We start from the raw sequence: 17,501 nt of genomic DNA, 5'->3' as shown, positions 1-17,501 counted from the left end.
TCATCCCCGGTACTGAAAAAAAAAATGAACAAATGTTATACATGAAAAAATAAGACATCCTTGGAAAATAAGCCCAATTACATCTTTTGAAGCAAAAATTAATACAAAACTCGGCTTTCTGTGAAATACAGTACCATTCCAGGACATGTCCCCATTGACCATCTTTTCTTACCAGGCTTCACTTCCTGACAACACATTTAGCTATAAACTCATTAGTGGACTAATCACTGATAAGCATAGTGAGTATCTACCTCCATCCAGTCACCTTCCAAAAGCCCCAGGTATAGGCAGGTGTGGTGGCGCATGCCCGTAATCTCAGCAGTGGCTGAAACAGGATCACTGAGTTTAAGGGCTACATAGTCCAAGGCCAGCCTGAACTACACAGTGAGACACTTATCTCAAAAAAGCCCCAGATGTAAGGCTTTGGGGACATATCTTGATGTACACTATAACAGAGTGTGTCCAAGGCAAGTACCACTTTTAAGTTTGACAGCTGACCTAATTCCTGGCGTAGTAGGGCCCTGCACTGAATAATTGGGCTCAATGAGTTCCTGGGAGGAATGTCTGTACAAGTGGACGATTATAGGAGTCCTAGTCTTTTCTGAGTTAGTAAGGTTTAATCCCAGATGGGCCAGGCTAGTTTATTTCTCTCCCTTCCTCTCCACCCCCATCTCTCTCTCAGAATCTCACTGTGTTGACCAGGCTAACCTTGAACTGGCAGGCTCAAGCAATCTTCCTGTCTGAGCCTACTGCTTCATTTTTCCAAGTATCTGGGACTGTAGGTTGTGCCACAATGTCCAGTTTTATCTCCTTTTCTTTTCTTGCTGTTGACCCTTAAACACTTTACCTGGTAAGGGTGGGTAGAATTATGCCATTCCCCAGGAGGGCAGAATACCTGTCCTTTGTCTTTCCTGTAAGCCCAGAAGAATGCCAATGAGTGTTCTCCACTGTCTGCTGAGGCTACACTCCTTCAGCTTTATATCCATCACTGGTGGTGACAGGCGGTTCCTGAGGCATCACAAGGTGAAGCCCTGGGCTTGTGGGTCAGGACTTGGTGCTTTAGGAACTTTCTTCTTCCCCACATTTGCTTGTCTATGTGTCTTCCTGGTGTTCTAGGACCCTGTTTTCTTTCCTTTTTATTTTTCTCTTAAATTCTTTTATTGGTACATTTTAGGTATGCAGCACATTTACATTCGTCATTGGTCTAGGACCCTATTTTATTCTTTGGTCCCACCCTATTGAAGGAGCAATTTGCTTTTTTTTTGGTTTTTTGAGACAGGGTCTCACTATGTGGTTGAGACTGACCTAGAACTCACTATGTAGGCCAGGCTGGCCTCGAACTCAAAACGATCCTCCTGCCTCAGCCTCCCAAGTGCTGGGATTACAGGTGTGCGCCACCACCCTTGGCATGCTGTTTTTTGTTTTAAAGTAAATACAAGCTAGGCGTGGTGGCACACGCCTGTAATCCCAGCACTTGGGAGGCTGAGGCAGGAGGATTGCCATGAGTTCGAGGCCAGTGTGGGCTACGTGGTGAGTTCAATGCCAGCCTGAGCTACATAGTGAGACCCTGTCTCAAAAAGCCAAAAAAAAAAAAAACCAAAAAAAAAACAAAGCATTAATTCAAATTAATTCAAATATTGGGTATCTACTGTGTGCCAGGCAGTGTTTCACTGAAGCACAGCAGTTAGTGTGACAGACAAAGCCCCTGTTCTCATTGGATTTACATTCTGTAGATGGGGCGACAAATTAGAAGTCTGAGAGGGTAAGTGCTTTGTAGAGAGTTAAGGCTGAGTGATATGGTAGAGAATTACTAGATTGATTTGCAAGGTCTGTGGCAGTCAGATCAGAATGGTGAAGGCAGTGTAGGGTGGGCAGCATGTGGCCTAGATGAAGCGGATGGGAAATGCCAAGGGCTTATGGGGCATGAGCTTGGCATGTTTGGGAGCTAAACAGTGGCACTGTGTGTGGTGGATGGTAGTCCATGGGGCAGGAGTGAGGAAAGTAGCCTAAGACAGGGTTGGAGAGATACTCAGGACCTGATAAACAGGGAGAGTTTTATGCTTTGTAGTGTGCAGACCCTGGAAGATTTTAAGCAGTGTGGTAATAAGACCTGAAGCAGTGTTTTCAAGCTCTATTGGGCTGGGAAGTGGGGAATGGGTTTAAAAAGGTGAGTATGGAGGCAGGGAAGCAAGAGGTTGTTGGGTGGGCCAAATGAGAGATATCTGCCGAGTAGTCATGGAGTTGAAGGAAAATAGATACCTGGAGATATGTCCTAGAGCAGTGGTTCTCAGTCCTTAGTGTGCACTCAGGCACTTACAGGGCACATTAACCTGATTCCATAGGTCTGAGAGTCTGAGTATGGGCCCAGGAATCTACTACAGGTTTTGCAAGTTCCCAGGTGATACTACTGATGCTGGTCTATGGACTGCACTTGAAGAACCACTATTTTAGCAGCACAGTAAATAGAACTATGAAAGGATTGGATATGAAGATAAGGAAGAAAGAGGAGTTGGAGTTATATGCAAAATGTTGGGCCTGAGCTCTTAGTCAAATAGACACCAGGTCCTGCAGGTAAAGATGGCTGTGCTACTGGAATCAAGAGTTCTGCTTTGAAGTGTTTTGTCTTTTGAGTATTCATACAGAGATTGGGAGCAGGCAGCTGGAGATACAAGCCTGGAGTACTGAGAGGTCAGATTTGTAGCGACCAACTTGAAAGTTGTTGGCATATTGATGTTGCTTAGGGGTAGGAAATATGTAAAGTCAGCTGGGGAGATGTAGCCAGAACAGGGAGAGGGATGAGGGCAGCCCTGGCTCCTAGCAGCATTTGTAGAGGAAGAGAAGCAAGCACAAGAGCTTGAGAAGGATGGCCAGTGGAGGAAAAAAAGCAAGACTGTGGTGTCCTCAGGAGCAAATATTTCAAAATGGAAGGACTGTTCCTGAGAGTCCCAAGGTAAGAAGAATCCATTGATTAAGAGAAGTGGCCACTGGATTTATCAGTGTGGCCATTGGTGATTTCTGCTTGGACAAAAAGTCAGGGAAATAATCAAAGAGGTTGAAGTTTTGATGGTGATAGGTTGTGGAGAGCAGGGGACACGGAGTCAGTTTAGTGGATGCATGAAATATATAGGAATGAGGGTCTGGATATCAGTAAGTGGTTTTATTAATCAATGAGGTAAAGTAAAATGTGAGGTATTTCCTAATAATAAGTCTGGATGATTTGAGATCACATGGCAGTTGCTTTTGCTGCTTTTCTGGTTCCATAGGGAGTAAGAAATAGCTCCTCAAGGAACCATTTTTATAGGAAACTCATGGGCACCTTGGTTCATGCCTGTAGCCCCAGCTAGTTAGGATGATGAGGCAGAGGGATTGCCTGAGCCCAGGAATTTGAGACCAGCCTGGACAACACAGTTAAACTCAGAGTTGGTGAGGGCTTTTCTCTCCTGTGGTGGTGTCTGGTGACTAGGAAGGAAGTATGAAGAGGCCTAACAATGATAAGAAACCCTATCTCCTGCCATTCATCTACTCAGCTTCTCTTCCTGGGGGAAAATCACTGTTTCTTGGCTACCTCTTCAAGATTTATATGCATTTAAAAGCACATATAAGTGTATATCCTTGTATTTATTTATTCATTAATTCATTTATATTTTTAAGGGAGGAAAGGTTTATTTGGCTCATGGTTTGTAGAGGTTTCAGTCATAGCTGTTTCCAAGGCAGGGTGGCATGGCAGACAAGGATCACAAGGGAGAAGTAGTTCATGGAAGTCAGGAGGTAGTAAAGCAATTAAGTGTTCTTTTTTAAAAAATAGAAATGGTAAACTGTACCTGTTGTATTTGGTTTTTTTGTTTGGTTGATTTTTTGTTTTTGTTTTTGTACAGGGGATCGAACTCAGGACCTTGCGCTTGAGAAGTGGGCATGGCACCACTGAGCTAAATCCCCAGCTGTTTGTTTGTTTGTTTTTTTCTTTTGTAGTGGTGTGGGGATTGAAGCTAGTAGGGCCTCATGCATGCTGAGCATGTGCTGTACCACTGAGCTACATACTCAGCCTATTTTTTTATATCTTGCTTTCTTCATCTTGAAACCATGGAGATTACTCTATTTTAGCATTTTCACTTACTCTTCACAGAATATTCCTTGCAGAATATTCCATTTTATTAGGGTCTGTCTTTGCTTGGACCAGTTCTCAGCTGAAGAACTTTAAATTTTTCTGGTCTTTGTTTATGAATAATACTATACACAAATACATCTGTAGGGTAAATTTCTAAAAGTATAATTGCTTGTTACGAGATTTTGGTAGAACCAAATGGTGGTTCACGCCTGTAATCCCAGTACTTGGGAGGCTGAGGCAGGAGGATCGCTGAGTTCGAGATCAGCCTGGGCTACATAGTGAGTTCCAGGTCAATCTCAACTACATAGTGAGACCCTGTCTCAAAAAAAAAACAAACAAAAACAAAACAAAAAAAAAGATATTTTGGTAGATGTTGCTATGCTTTACCACTTCATATTCCCATGATTGATATGTGAGAGTGCATATTTTCTATTTAAAAATTTTTTTTAGTTTTTGTATTCTTGTGAGAATGTATATTTTTCTACAAGTTGTCAGTGTTGTTAACCAACTTTTTGATTTTTTATTTTTCACCCAACAGTGAAAAGTATCTCATTGCAGTTCATCAGTGTAGGCATCATTTGATAGGTGAAGGAGAGATTTGATTTTCATTTTCTCTAAATTTTCCATTCATGGTTTTTGCCACACATATTAATACAGTAGGGAAATTTGCACTTTTTCTATGCTGTCTTGCAAAAATTTTTCTAGTTTGTCCTTTATAGATTAATTCAAATACAGTCAACAGTTCTGTTAAGACCTTGAGCAGTACTGTTTGGGAATATGGGAAGCCATTACCTCTAGTGAGCTGCTCTCCCCTTAGGGCCTGGAAAATGGGCATTTTTCACTCTTTGGCCTTGGCAGGACATTGTTTCCTGAGATCTATAGAAGAGACCTATGTTGGATTGGTTTGTGTGCAGTTACCCTATGAAAAGCCCTGGGTTGTCACGCTCAAGTATGAATGGGTCCCTGTCCCCAAGAAGCTTTTTAGTCTTTTATGGGAAATGGAACCTGCCTTCACAATCCTGAGAGCCTTACAAAAGGAGTCCTCCAAGAAGCCTTTTAACAGATTCTGTATTATGGTGCTGGCAGTCAAACCCAGAGCTTCATGTATGGCAGTGAAGTGCTGTACCCCAGAGCCACTCCCAAGGTCAAGAATTTTAGTTTTTGTTTTTTTTGGACAAAGTTGCGTGATGTATTCCAGTGCAGGCTGGTCTTGAACTTCCTGTGAACCTCAGGCTGGGTTCGATTTTTTTTTTTTCCAAACTCGGGTCCTTATGGGCCAGGGATTTAGCTCAGCAGTTTGGTGGCCTGCCTTGCAAGCGCAAGGACCCGAGTTCAATCCCCGGTACCAAAAAAAAAAACAAAAACAAAAAACAAACTCGGGTCCTTACGCTTGCAAGGTGGGTATCGGCAACACTGAGCTAAATCCTCAGCCCTGGTTCAAACTTACTATCCTCCCGCCTCAGCTTCCTGAATAATAGCATTACAAGTTTGTGTCACCACACCATCCAAGATTTACTTGTTAAATGACATAAAAATAATCTTTCTGTAAAAAGAGAAAGCATATTTGTTTGTGTTTACCTAGGGAGCCGAGAGCATAACCACTTATACATTCAATACGCACAAAGCCCAGCATACCTTCTGTAAGAGATGTGGTGTTCAGAGTTTCTATACCCCCCGCTCCAACCCTGGAGGCTTTGGTGAGTAAAAGGGGATGGGCTATAAGCTCAGGGATGCTGAGAGGCCCGGGTGCTTGGGGTGTAGGTGCTGAATGGATAGGTGGTTGCTGGTGTATTTGGCTTGCTTCCTGCCTGGGTAGGTGCTTTTGCAGGCATGTGTAACAGCAACAGGGATCTTCATCAGAACTCCTTTCCAGTAGTGGGTGTGAGACTGATCAAGTGTCTCAGTCCCATAGGGCGATGCCTTTCTCAGGTCCAGCCAGATTGTATTCATTGGTGCTTCAGAGTTGTGTCACTGGTGCTGACACTGAAGGTTAGAAAGAAGATGATCACTTTTAAAAATAAAGGGTCAGAGATTTAGCTCAGTGGTTCTGATGCCTGCCTTGCAAGCGCAAGGACCCGAGTTCAATAACTGGAACCAAAAATAAATAAATAAATAAATAAAAATAGAGGGCTGGGGGTGAAGCTCAGCAGTAGAGTACTTGTGTGGCATGCACAAGGCTCTGGGTTTGATCCCCAGTACCACCAAAAATGAAAAATAAATTTTGTTCAGAATACAACCTGGAGAACCTTCAAGGTCCTTTTGACTTCCTGCTTGGATCTGGGAGATGTAAAACCAGCCCTTAACCAGTTGTTTCACCAGTTATAGATAAATTGAGGGGAAACTAGAGTTTGAAGATGTTTAGAGCTGTGAGGCAGGTGTGACAACAACATCTGCTTTGTGGCAGAAGGAGGGGAATGGCATGATATCATACCAGCCTTTCCCATCCTTTTTCTTCAGCAGCCCCTACTGGTTCCTCATCTGCCATGTGGAGACTCCTTTCTGCCCATCTTTTGGGCCAGGAAATGAAGAGTATAAAATCCTACACAGGGCTGGGGATTTAGCTCAGTGGCACCATATCTTCCTCACAAGCTCAGTGCCCTTAGTTCCATCCCAGTACCACACACACACATTTTATACAAATGGGGAGCTATTTAATTGTTTGAAATTTTATCTAAACTGAGGAAAGGCCTGAGAATTCTTCAGAGATTGCACTAGCCCTAAGCTTTTTTACTTTTTCTACTCAACTTGGTTTTGAATGATGCCAAGTCTTTGCTATCCTTGGTTCAAGGAGTCTGATCTCCAAGTGGCAGGTGAAGACCATGATCCAGAAGGCTGAATCATAAGCTGTGACCAGTGCTGCCTGAGCTTAGCAGGCTGTGTCAGAATCATAAGCTGAGGTCTTGAGCTGGACCATATTTCTCAGGACTCTGATGTGTAAGATGAGGATGTTTGCAGGTGGGGGTTTGTCCAAAAGCCAGTATATTCTCTATTCTACCCATATTTGGGACATATCTTTCTCTGTGTCACTTTCTCCTAGGAATTGCCCCACACTGTTTGGATGAAGGCACCGTGCGGAGTGTGGTCACTGAGGAATTCAATGGTAGCCATTGGGAGCAGGCCATGAAGGAGCACAAGACCATCAAGAACATGTCTAAAGAGTGAGCTCCTGCTTCTCCCTTCCTGAAAAGGAGGAATGAGTGGGGACCTCTGTGGTCCTTATAGCATCTCTGGTGCCTTTGGTATGGCTGACCAGGTTGCTGGTGCTGCTGGCCAGCAGCTACCTTAGTCTCTATGAGTTTGCTCCAGCTACCAATTTCTTTAGGCAGCTCTTTGTCCTTCCTCAGCCCAGATTTTGATGTAGGCTAGTTCACCCTCTTCCTTCTTTTCCCCAACTTTTGTGTGATCTTTTAGAAAATAAATATTTTTAACATTAATGCAGTTACTATGGTTCCTCATTTCCTTTGCACCTTGATTTTGCCTCTGAGGCCAATCATTGAACAGCAGATATTTGTTGGTCACTATCAAGATGCTTATAATCAAGTTGACAAGAGGTAAGAAGTAAGTAGAAAGTGATTATAACTAGGAGATTGTAACTGATGACAGTCTATTTCAATTGTGAAGAAAGGACATAGGAGAGAGGGTCTAGTCCAGGAAGATTTGGGTAAGGTATGGTGTGAGTCATTGTTTTTAAAGGTAATTTAGTTACTATTTTTTTTCTTTTTAGTGAGCTTAGCAGGCTGTGGTAAAATACATATAAAATGTTCAGTTCAGTCATGTTAAATACATTGATATTGTACTATCACCACCATCCATCTCCAGAACCTTTTTTTTCCCAATGCTTGAACCCAGGGCCTTGACACATATACTAGGTAAATGGCTCTGTCACTGAGCTGTCCCCAGCCTTTTTTTTTTTTTTTTTTTTTTTTGATAACTGGGCTTAGTACTAGGGGCTCTAAACTACATTCTGGGGCATGATTACTTTTTTTGTGAGTAGTAATGAGATTTGAACTTAGAACCTTTCCACTGAGCTATATCCCAGCCCCTTTTTGATTTTTAATTTTGAGAGTTTCTCAAGTCAGTTGCTAAGCGCCCCAGGTTGAGCTCAAACTTTTGATCTTTCAGCATCAGCCTCAGCCTCTCCTGAGGGCTGGGATTGTAGGCTTTTGCCACTATGCCCAGCTCTAGTTTTTTATTTTCAAATGGGGCTTTAATGAGTCTCCAAGTTGCCCAGGCTAGATTGAAATTTAGCTGAATTCTTAGCCCTTTCTTTTTCTTTTTTCGATTTTTGAGAGAGTTTCACTCTAGTGAGGGCTGGGCTTGAACTCACTATGTAGCTCAGTCTGGCCTTGAACTAGCAGTGATGGTCCTGCCTCTGCCTCTTTGTTTTTATTTTGAGACAGTCTTGTTAAATTGACCACACTAGACTCCACCTTGGCACCCTCAGGCCTTAGCCTCCCAAGTAGCTAGAATTACAGGCATATAGCTCAGTGCTCCCTAGGTTTAATTTCCATTACCACCAAAAAAAAAATTAAAAACCCCAACAACTTTGAGTCTTTTTTTCTTTTTCTTTTTTTTTTGTTTTTTTGAGACAGGGTCTTACTTTGTAGTTTAGGCTGGCCTTGAACTCACTATGTCGACCAGGCTAGCCTCAGATTTGCTACAGTCTTCCTACCTCAGCCTCCCAAGTGCTTGGATCATAGATGTGCATCACCACATCCAGTTTAGCTTTTGAACAACAACTTTGAACAGAGTAAAATAATGCCTTGCCCACTATGCAGTGTTAGGGTTGGTTCTCATATCCCTCTCTTCCCATGGTTCATATTTTGATCAGGTCAACTTTCCTAAAACATTCTTTTTGTTAGCAAGTACAGAATATGTACATGGTGTCAGTAAATATTTGCTGTTTGCTTTAGGAGAATTAATGAAGTGATCTGTAATGTAGATTAGATGAGAGACAGAAAGAAAAAGAGATAAGGACACTAGAGGAAATAAGATGGCCAATTCTTTGTTTCTGTGTGGTTATTACCTGGTCAGCTACGAATCGCCTTTGGCTGACAGCCGTGTTCACACTGAGCTTGGGAGGAGCTGGACAAGTACAGGAACTGAGTTTTCAGGTTAGAACTCAAAGTATTCCTTAAGATTTTCTAAAATTTAAAATTATGCAGATAAGGGGTTGGAGATTCATTTGGGGCACCCACACCTGCCTTGCAAGCATCAGGCCCTGAGTTCAATCCCCAGTACCCCCCCAAAAAAGAAATCACAGACAAAGCATGAATTATATTCTCAGGCAGTAATCTCTTTTGATCTACCTTTCCTATTAGAGTATTACATAAAAATATAGTTTTGTGTGTCTTTTAAAGCCATATGGCAGGGCTGCGAAAGATATCTCAATAGCAAAGCATGTTCTTAGTAAGCATCAGGCCTGGGTTTAATCCCCACTATTAAAAACTAAGAAAAGAGCCAGGGATTCAGCTCAATGTTTCCACCGCCTGCCTTTCAAACACAGGTCCTGAGTTCCATCTCCGGTACAAAAAATAACCTAAAAAACATTTAAAAAACAAATGTCGTACTGTATTCTTTGTTTTGACATTTGCATTTTTATTTAATAGCACTGATCATTTCACATCAATATGCATATCCTCGGTATTAGCTGTTAGATAAAACCGTGTAGCATAAGTATAGTCTAACCTTTTCCTATGCAAATGAGTTTGTTTATAATTTTGCTGTGACACAAAGTGTTGATAATAGCCTTTTATGTACCTTATACACGTGAGTATTATTTGAGAAATGGAATTGCTGGGTGTAAAGGTAAGTGTATTTTAAGTTTTAAAAACTGGTAAGTTGCCCTTCGAATGTGTTGACCAAACAGCCATCAACCCTGTATACAGCAGAGTGGTTGCACCAACACCTCATAGTACCAGTTTTTTTGTTTTTTGTTTTTCTGGGTACCAAGGATTGAACTCAGGACATTGCACTTGCAAGGCAGACGCACTGCCACTGAGCTAAGTCCCTGGCCCTTATCACCAGTTTTTTAATGTGACCACTCTTTTTTTTTTTTTTTTTTTTTTTTGATATCGGGGATTGAACTTGAGACCTTGTGCTTGCAAAGCAAGCGGCGGAACCACTGAGCTAAATCCCCGGCCCATGATCATTCTTTATTAAAAAGTTTCATTTAAAATTTTTCCATTATTTGCCTTTGAAATAGTATACTTTTTTTTTTTTTTTTCATACCAGGGATTGTACTAGGGACCTTGCACTTGTAAGGCAGGCAGCAGAACTACTGAGCTAAATCCCTGGCCCTGAAATAGTGTACTTTTAAGTGTGGTTTTATTTTATTTTTGTATTACTGGGGTTTGAATTCTAGGTCTTTCTACTGAGCTGTATGCAACGCTTTTTATGAGTCACTGAGTTGCCCAGATAAGACTCAGACTTGCATTCCTCCTGCCTCAGCCTCTCAGTGTGCAGGGATTACAGACATGAACCTTCATGCCTGGCTCATATTTATTGTTTTTATTTTTAAATTTTTGTTTTGTTTTGTTTTGTTTTGAGAAAGGCTCTCACTATGCAGTTCAGGCTGGTCTTGAATTCTTTGTAGTCCAGGTTGGCCTCTAATTTGCAATGATCCTCCTGCCTCAGCCTCTATTATTTTTTAAATTAACTTTTTTTTAGAATTTTAATTTTTTTTTTTGGTACCAGGGATTGAACTTGGGACCTTGAGCTTGCGAGGCAGGTGGTGGCACCACTGAGCTAAATCCCCAGCCCAAGGATTTTAATTTTTGATGGAACCAAATTTATATCTTTTTTTTTTCCTCTGTCTTTCTAACTTATATTTTTTGGCTTTTTATGATTTATTTACTTGTTTGTTTTCTGGTACTGGGCATTGAACCCATGGAGCACTGAGCTACATCCCCACCCCTTTTTATTTTGGGGACAGGGTCTCTCTAAATTGCTTAGACTGGCCTTGAACTTGTGATCTTCCTGTCTTAGCCTTTTGAGTGATATTTCTTATTCAAGAATATCTTCCTTAATAAAACCTATAAACATGTTTACTTGTATTTTCCTGGTTACTTTTGTACATACTTTTCTTCATTTGTTTCTTGGTGGTTTTTTTATTTGTTTTGCTTTTTTGCAGTTCTGGGGATAGAACCCAGGGCCTTCACCTTGAACTACATTCCCAGCCTAGTTTGTAAGACAGAGTTTTGCTAAATTATCAAATTGCCAAGGCGGGGATTGGATTTGGGATCTTCCTGCTTTAACCTCCTAGAGTACTGGGAGTACTGGGATTACAGGTATGTGTCACCACACCTAGCTTCCCCCACTTTTCCTGTGAGATAGGGTCTTGGTATGTAGTTCAGCCTGGAATTGAGCTCACCTATGCAGCCCAGGCTGACCTTGAACTCACAGCAATCCTCTTACCTCAGCCTCCCAAGTGCTGGAGTTATAGGTGTGCACTATCATGCCTGGCTTTCTCTCTCTCTCTCTCTCTCTCTCTCTCTCTTTCTCTCTTTTGGTGGGGAGGGGTACTGGGGATTTTTGAACTCAGGAACTTGTGCTTGCTAGGCAGGTGCTGTGCCACTGAGCTATATCCCGGGCCTGCTTTTGTCTTTTTTAACTGACAACAATTTATGTATTTATGGTGTACAGTGTGATATTTTGATATATTTACAGAAACGTGTCAAATGGGAAATTGACACCTATCATGTCAACCATGAATTTTTTTTTTCATTGAGTCTATTGGTACATTTTAGGTATACAGTACAGTTACATTCATCATTGGGGTCTTGTACCTTTATATGACAGGTCTTGGTTCTCATTTTCTCCCTATACCCCTGCCCTCCCTTCACCCCCTCCTCCCTTCCCTATTTACAAAAACTTTATTTCCATTTTCTCATATTTTTTCTTTTCCCTTATTTCCTTTCCCCTACCCTTCCCACTTCCTCTACACCTTTAGCCCTTTTCTTCCTATTTCACAATGTCAATTATACCATTTTGGTATATAGAATACATTATTGTTAATTGTAGGCACCCTACCTGATAAACAGAATACTAGAATTTATTCCTTTTTTTGGTCTTGGTATGTAGTTCAGGCCAGCCTTAAACTCATAGTGTGGTGGGCTAGCCTTGGACACAGATCCTTCTGCCTCAGCCTCCTGAGTGCTGGGATTATGAGACAGTCTCATTATGCAGTCCAGGCTGGCCTCAGATTTGCCATCCTTTTGCTTCAGTCTCCCAGAGTATTGGGATTACAGATGTACACTACCACACCTAGCTTTATCTAATTTTTAATTTTTATTTTTTAACTTTTTTCCTTCCCAACCACTAGTTCTAGTTTTATCTTTAGGAAATTGGCAAGTCTCACCAGTTGATTTATTCTGCTGTACTCTTCAGTCTGGCTTTACACTTTTCTCCATCTAGCTGACACATTTTGTGTTAGGTTTATTCCTACCTCTTTTATGGTTTTTTGTTTGAGTGGGATCTTGTATTTACAGCTTGCAGTTGTTTATTACTGGTGGGAAGGAATGCCACTGTTCTTGATATGGTAAAGTGACTAGGCCATCCCGATGGATTTCTAAGTTAGCCTACTCAGAGTGTTCCCAGCAGTGAAGTAACTGGTTAGACACTGCTAATGATCCTGTGAGTGGGGAACTGTCCTTTTTTAAGCCTTTTGAACCACCATCTTAATTAAGTAGGTATTTTCCCTACTTGGGGCTGGCAGGAAGTAGGAGTTGATACTGGCCAGGAAGTGCTCCAGCTAAACAGAAGTGACTCGGGATGTCAGATGTCATCAGCAGTAAGTAGCACACCTGCAGGGAGGCATCACCTGGAGGGCAGACAAGATGGAGGCCCCACTTGGTGCCCCTTTGCCTACTGGTCTTGGCCAGGTCTTGGCCTGCTGGTCTTTCCTACCACATCTGTGTATATACCCCACTGAGGGATTTGGAGAGGCATTGTTCCAACTTCGTTTTTTATCATTTGAACTCATGAAGGAAACAAGGGCTTCAAGAACTTCCAAAGTGAACTTCAACTAGCTGCATTTAGTGGAAATCCAGGTGCTGGGGTTCTTTCAGTCCCCTTTCCTGAAATCAAACTTCACTTCTTTAAACTTGAAGGTATAAGAACTACAGCTTATAGTTGTGACTGAAAAACCTCAGGATCTTCTGAACTTCCTGATCTGCCACTGCTCCTCTTGGGCAGGGAGAGCAGTGCAAATCACAGCACAGTATGGTGGCCCCAGTTTCAGGCTAACTTAGAGGTTCCAAGAGCTTTGCTTTGGTGGTTTCCTTCTAGGCCTTGATACCACCACTGAGAAGAAATATCACTAATCATTTGGAGCTCATAGGCTCTGAGTCACACTTTTTTTAAAAAATAGTGGAATTAAATCTTGGGAACACTGAGCTATACCCTCAGCCTTTTTAAGATTTTAAAATAGGATACTACAAGTTGCCCAGGCTGGGCTCATATTTGTGATCCTCCTGCCTCAAGCTCCCAAGTGGCTGGTTATAAGGTACCACCACACCTGGCTCTGATTGACTCTTTATAGATAACTAGAATTTCTTATGATGTCGCTTTTCCCAGATTGCTCAACTTTCCCCCAGGTGAAACTTAGACAGGTGTCATTTAGCTTTTAGTTGCAGCTAACTTCATTTCCAAAACCATTATACTTTCACATAGGACAGGAGTCCCACTGGCAGGGGAAAGAAGGGTGATGAGAGCTGGGAGTGGAGGTACACACTTGTAATCCCAGCACTCAGGAGGCTGAAGCAGGAGAATCTCTGAATTCAAGGCCAGCCTGGACTACATACCCTATTTAAAAAAAAAAAAAATGCTCTTGGTAGATGCAAGGGTCGGCTTTGACCAAGGCCATGAGGCTCTGATCAAATTAGAACTTTATTTTCCTCTCTCTTGTCCCAAGGATATACGCATTCTGCACTTCTAGCAGCTCTTTCATCCTTTTCTTTGCCTCTGCATCAGTTTTGACTTGCTGACTTTTCATATAATTCCCTAACTTGTTCTTTTTGCATGAACTAACTTGATACTTTGGTGGTCTCCAGGTGCACTATGCATCCTTCAGGAAATGCTCAGGGAAAAATTATTAAAATGTATCTTTCTCCTTCTAAAATGTTGTGCTAGTGTATGTATATATATATATTAACACTTAGAAAACATATGACTATGGCTGTAGCTTGTTCCCCTTGGGTCAGTACTAATACAGCTCAGTATTCTGAGACTCATGTTCCTTGTTAGGAGCTGTCAAACACCCACATAATGCATTTTTGTATTATTTATTTCATAAGGATGTTTATAGATGTAGAATTGCAGAGTCAAAGGATATGTATATTACTGAGACCTTGAATTACTGCATTCCAGAAGATGCCACCATTTCATGTTTCTTCCAACAGTGTTTATATGTCTATTCCCTCAGCTGCAGGACATTGGACATGACTATTTCTAAAAATCTTTGTGGATTAGGTAAGTGAACATGGCATTTTCTTTTAATTTATGTTTCTTTCATTTGTGGTGTGATTTATTTCTTAACATTGACCATCGGTGTGTGTTTGTGTATATGTGAAATACCTCTTCATGTCCTCTGGGGTCCTCACTTGGCTTATTGCTGAGATCTACAAATGTCTCCCACTGATCCAATCCCAAACTTTAGCAGGGTGGTTTTACCCAAGCATGAAAAATGGATTTTTATTTTTGCTTTAATTTTCATTTCCTGGCTGCCATTGAAGTTGAATAATTTTTTGTTGTTTTTGACTATTGGGTTTCCTCTTTTGTGATTTGTCTATCATGAATGCACTTTTCTTTGGGCATGTTTAAGAATATTACTACACCTGGTCAGCTACAATGGTACATGCCTGTAATCCCAGAGGCTGAGGTAGGAGGACTGCAGTTTGGGAGGCAGACTGGGAAATTTAGTGAGACACTGCCTCAAAATAAAAAATAAAAAAGGGCTGGGGATATAGCTCAGTTTGAAGACCCTGCATTTAATCTCTATTAAGACACATAAAAGCATTTAAGACTGTAGTTTAGATTCCACGTAATGTATCATTATTGCTTTCTAGGTAATACTTATCAGTTTGGATTTCCTCTTTAATATGTGGGGTATCTCAAAGGGATTTTCTTGATTTCCAAGCAAGTTGCCCCCCCAAAATTAGGTAATTTTTAAATTTATTACACTTGATGTCACCAAAAGGCCGAGAAGTGATAATTTTGTTATTTATTTATGTTATTTGATTAAGATCAAGGCATATGGGGTATAAAATCTTTGTGTTGGGAAATTAAGAATTACATTTAAGAATTAAGAATTTCTTGCCCGTGTGGTGGTGCACACCTGTAATCCCAGCACTCGGGAGGCTGAGGCAGGAGGATTGCTGTGAGTTCAGGACAAGCCTGAGCTACATAGTGAAACCCTGTCTCAAAAAACAACAAAAAAAAAGAATTTCTCAGTGGCCATAACTAATTTACTTTTGTATATATTCTATCACATAAGAAGTGAATGTTGCTCGGTGTGGTAATACTTGCTTGAAACCCCACCTTTTCAGAAGGCTGAAAAGGGAGCATCTCAAATTTGAGGCCAGACTGGGCAACTAAGCAAGACTTTGTCTCAGAATTAAATAATAAAACCAGAGGATGTAGCTAAGCACTCTTATTTCAGTCCCTAGTACCACAAAGAAAAAAAGCAAATCTTGATTTTTAGAAATGTTTTGGTTTTACTGTTTGCCAACTTGATTTGTCAGAATTCTGGAAAAACATTTTGTTTTTTTAAAAATAAAGATTTATACTTCTAGGTGATTTTGTTTCAGGTATCTGGCTCATGGAGTGAATCTGCTCTGAAAAACCATTTTTGTTGAGTTTAATGCTTTTTGAGTCATATTGGCCTCAATTTATAATGTTGCTGTGCCACTCCATTTACCTGGACTATAGTATATGATGCATCCTTTATTTTTGGCCTTTGTCACCTAAATATGTACCTATATTTTGTCATCTAACTTGATAGTTTTTTTTCCAGTAGTGCAGTTTGAACCCCATGGAATGCTGAGCTATATTGCCAGCCCTTTTTATTTTATTTTGAGATAGGGTCTCACTAATTTGCCCCAATGTAGGATCCTCCTGCTTCAGTCTCCTGAGTAGCTGGAACTACTTGGATGCTGGGATATTAGTGTCTTTTCTTTCTTTTTACCTTGGTTCTAGGATCGAACTCCAGTCCTTGTGCTTGAGAGGCAGGCGGCAAAACCACCGAGCTAAATCCCTGGCATTAGTGTATTTTGCTAGGCAAACTCAGCCCATTTGTATTTTCTGGAAGTAACTGAGAGCTAATTTTATTCTTTTTTTAAATTTTAGCTGATTTTATTCTACTTGTAGTCTGTCATTAAGTTTATTGCATTTATGCCTATTTCCTCTTTTCTATTTTTTACTTTATTTTGTAGCCTTTTAAAGTTTCTCTTAATTTCTGCTGTCTCTTTGTGAGTTTGGGTAAAATGCTTTTCCATTCTGTAAGTGGTTACCTTTCCTTTCCTAACAATCTCAAGTGAACCCCATTTCTGTCTACCATTTGTCACCCTATGCAATGATACTTGATGTTCATAGCATCCCCTTGACCCTCTTTACTTTGAATTCAATTAGGAATTTCACAACACATTGGTGAAATTTTCTTTTTTAACAAATCAAAGCTTTTTGGGATTTAGTGGCCTCTATTAATGTGCTGACTCAAGTCTTATTCAGATTATTAACTGCTTGTCCATCTGTGGCCTTTTCTCCTTCTGGAATTTCTGTTTTCTTTTGTTTTTGAGACAGGATTTCACTATGTAGTTCATCCTGACTTTGAACTCATTATGTAGCCCAGGCTGGTCTTGAACTCAAAGCAGTTCTCCTGCTTCAGCCTCCTGAGTGCTGGGATTACAGGTTAGCACCACCATGCCCAGAGATTTATATCATGGCACCCGGATGTTGTTGTGTCCGTGTCATGTGTGTGTGTGTGTGTGTGTGTGTGTGTGTGTCCAGCATACCAGGGATCAAACTCAGAACCTTGCACTTGTGAGGCAGGCATTGTGAAACTGGGCTAAATCCCCTGCCCTGTATTTTCGGTTTACATCCCTGCCATGATCTCCATTTCTTGTTTTTCTCCCTCTGTTTTCAGGTATACCTTTTACTTTATATTGCAGATTGCTAGTTTGACCACTGTTGAGAACACCCTTTTTGTCTGGCCCAGAGCTAGAACTTTCATTATGGTGTTCGACAGTCCCTGGTAACTGTTCCTTCAGTGAGATCTCTTTCCTCCAGAGAATAGAACCCTCCCCACCTCCTGCCCCATCTCTGAGCCTTCTCAGGCCAGGGATTCCTCTTTTGTATTTGGTTTGTTTGTTCCTGGTTTTTATTTTCTTCACAGATCAGT

General features: G+C 41.1%; 1 protein-coding gene across 1 annotated transcript in view; it reads left to right on the top strand.

Moving 5' to 3' along the window:
• Cenpv (centromere protein V) overlaps positions 1 to 17,501 on the top strand; it is a gene marked incomplete at its 5' end in the record, with an annotated part of 62,529 nt that overhangs the window by 41,855 nt on the left and 3,173 nt on the right. The window contains 3 exons of the mRNA XM_033762769.1: positions 5,688 to 5,802; positions 7,143 to 7,263; positions 9,140 to 9,219. Coding sequence (XP_033618660.1) covers positions 5,688 to 5,802; positions 7,143 to 7,263; positions 9,140 to 9,219 — 316 coding nt within the window. The remainder of the gene's footprint in view (positions 1 to 5,687; positions 5,803 to 7,142; positions 7,264 to 9,139; positions 9,220 to 17,501) is intronic.

The sequence above is a fragment of the Fukomys damarensis genome, unplaced genomic scaffold (assembly GCF_012274545.1).
Source record: "Fukomys damarensis isolate Sample0158 unplaced genomic scaffold, DMR_v1.0_HiC HiC_scaffold_13, whole genome shotgun sequence".
NCBI classification, from domain to species: Eukaryota; Metazoa; Chordata; class Mammalia; order Rodentia; family Bathyergidae; genus Fukomys; species Fukomys damarensis.
The sequence above is the reverse complement of the archived record's forward strand: the minus strand, read 5'-3'. Positions and strand labels throughout refer to the sequence as shown.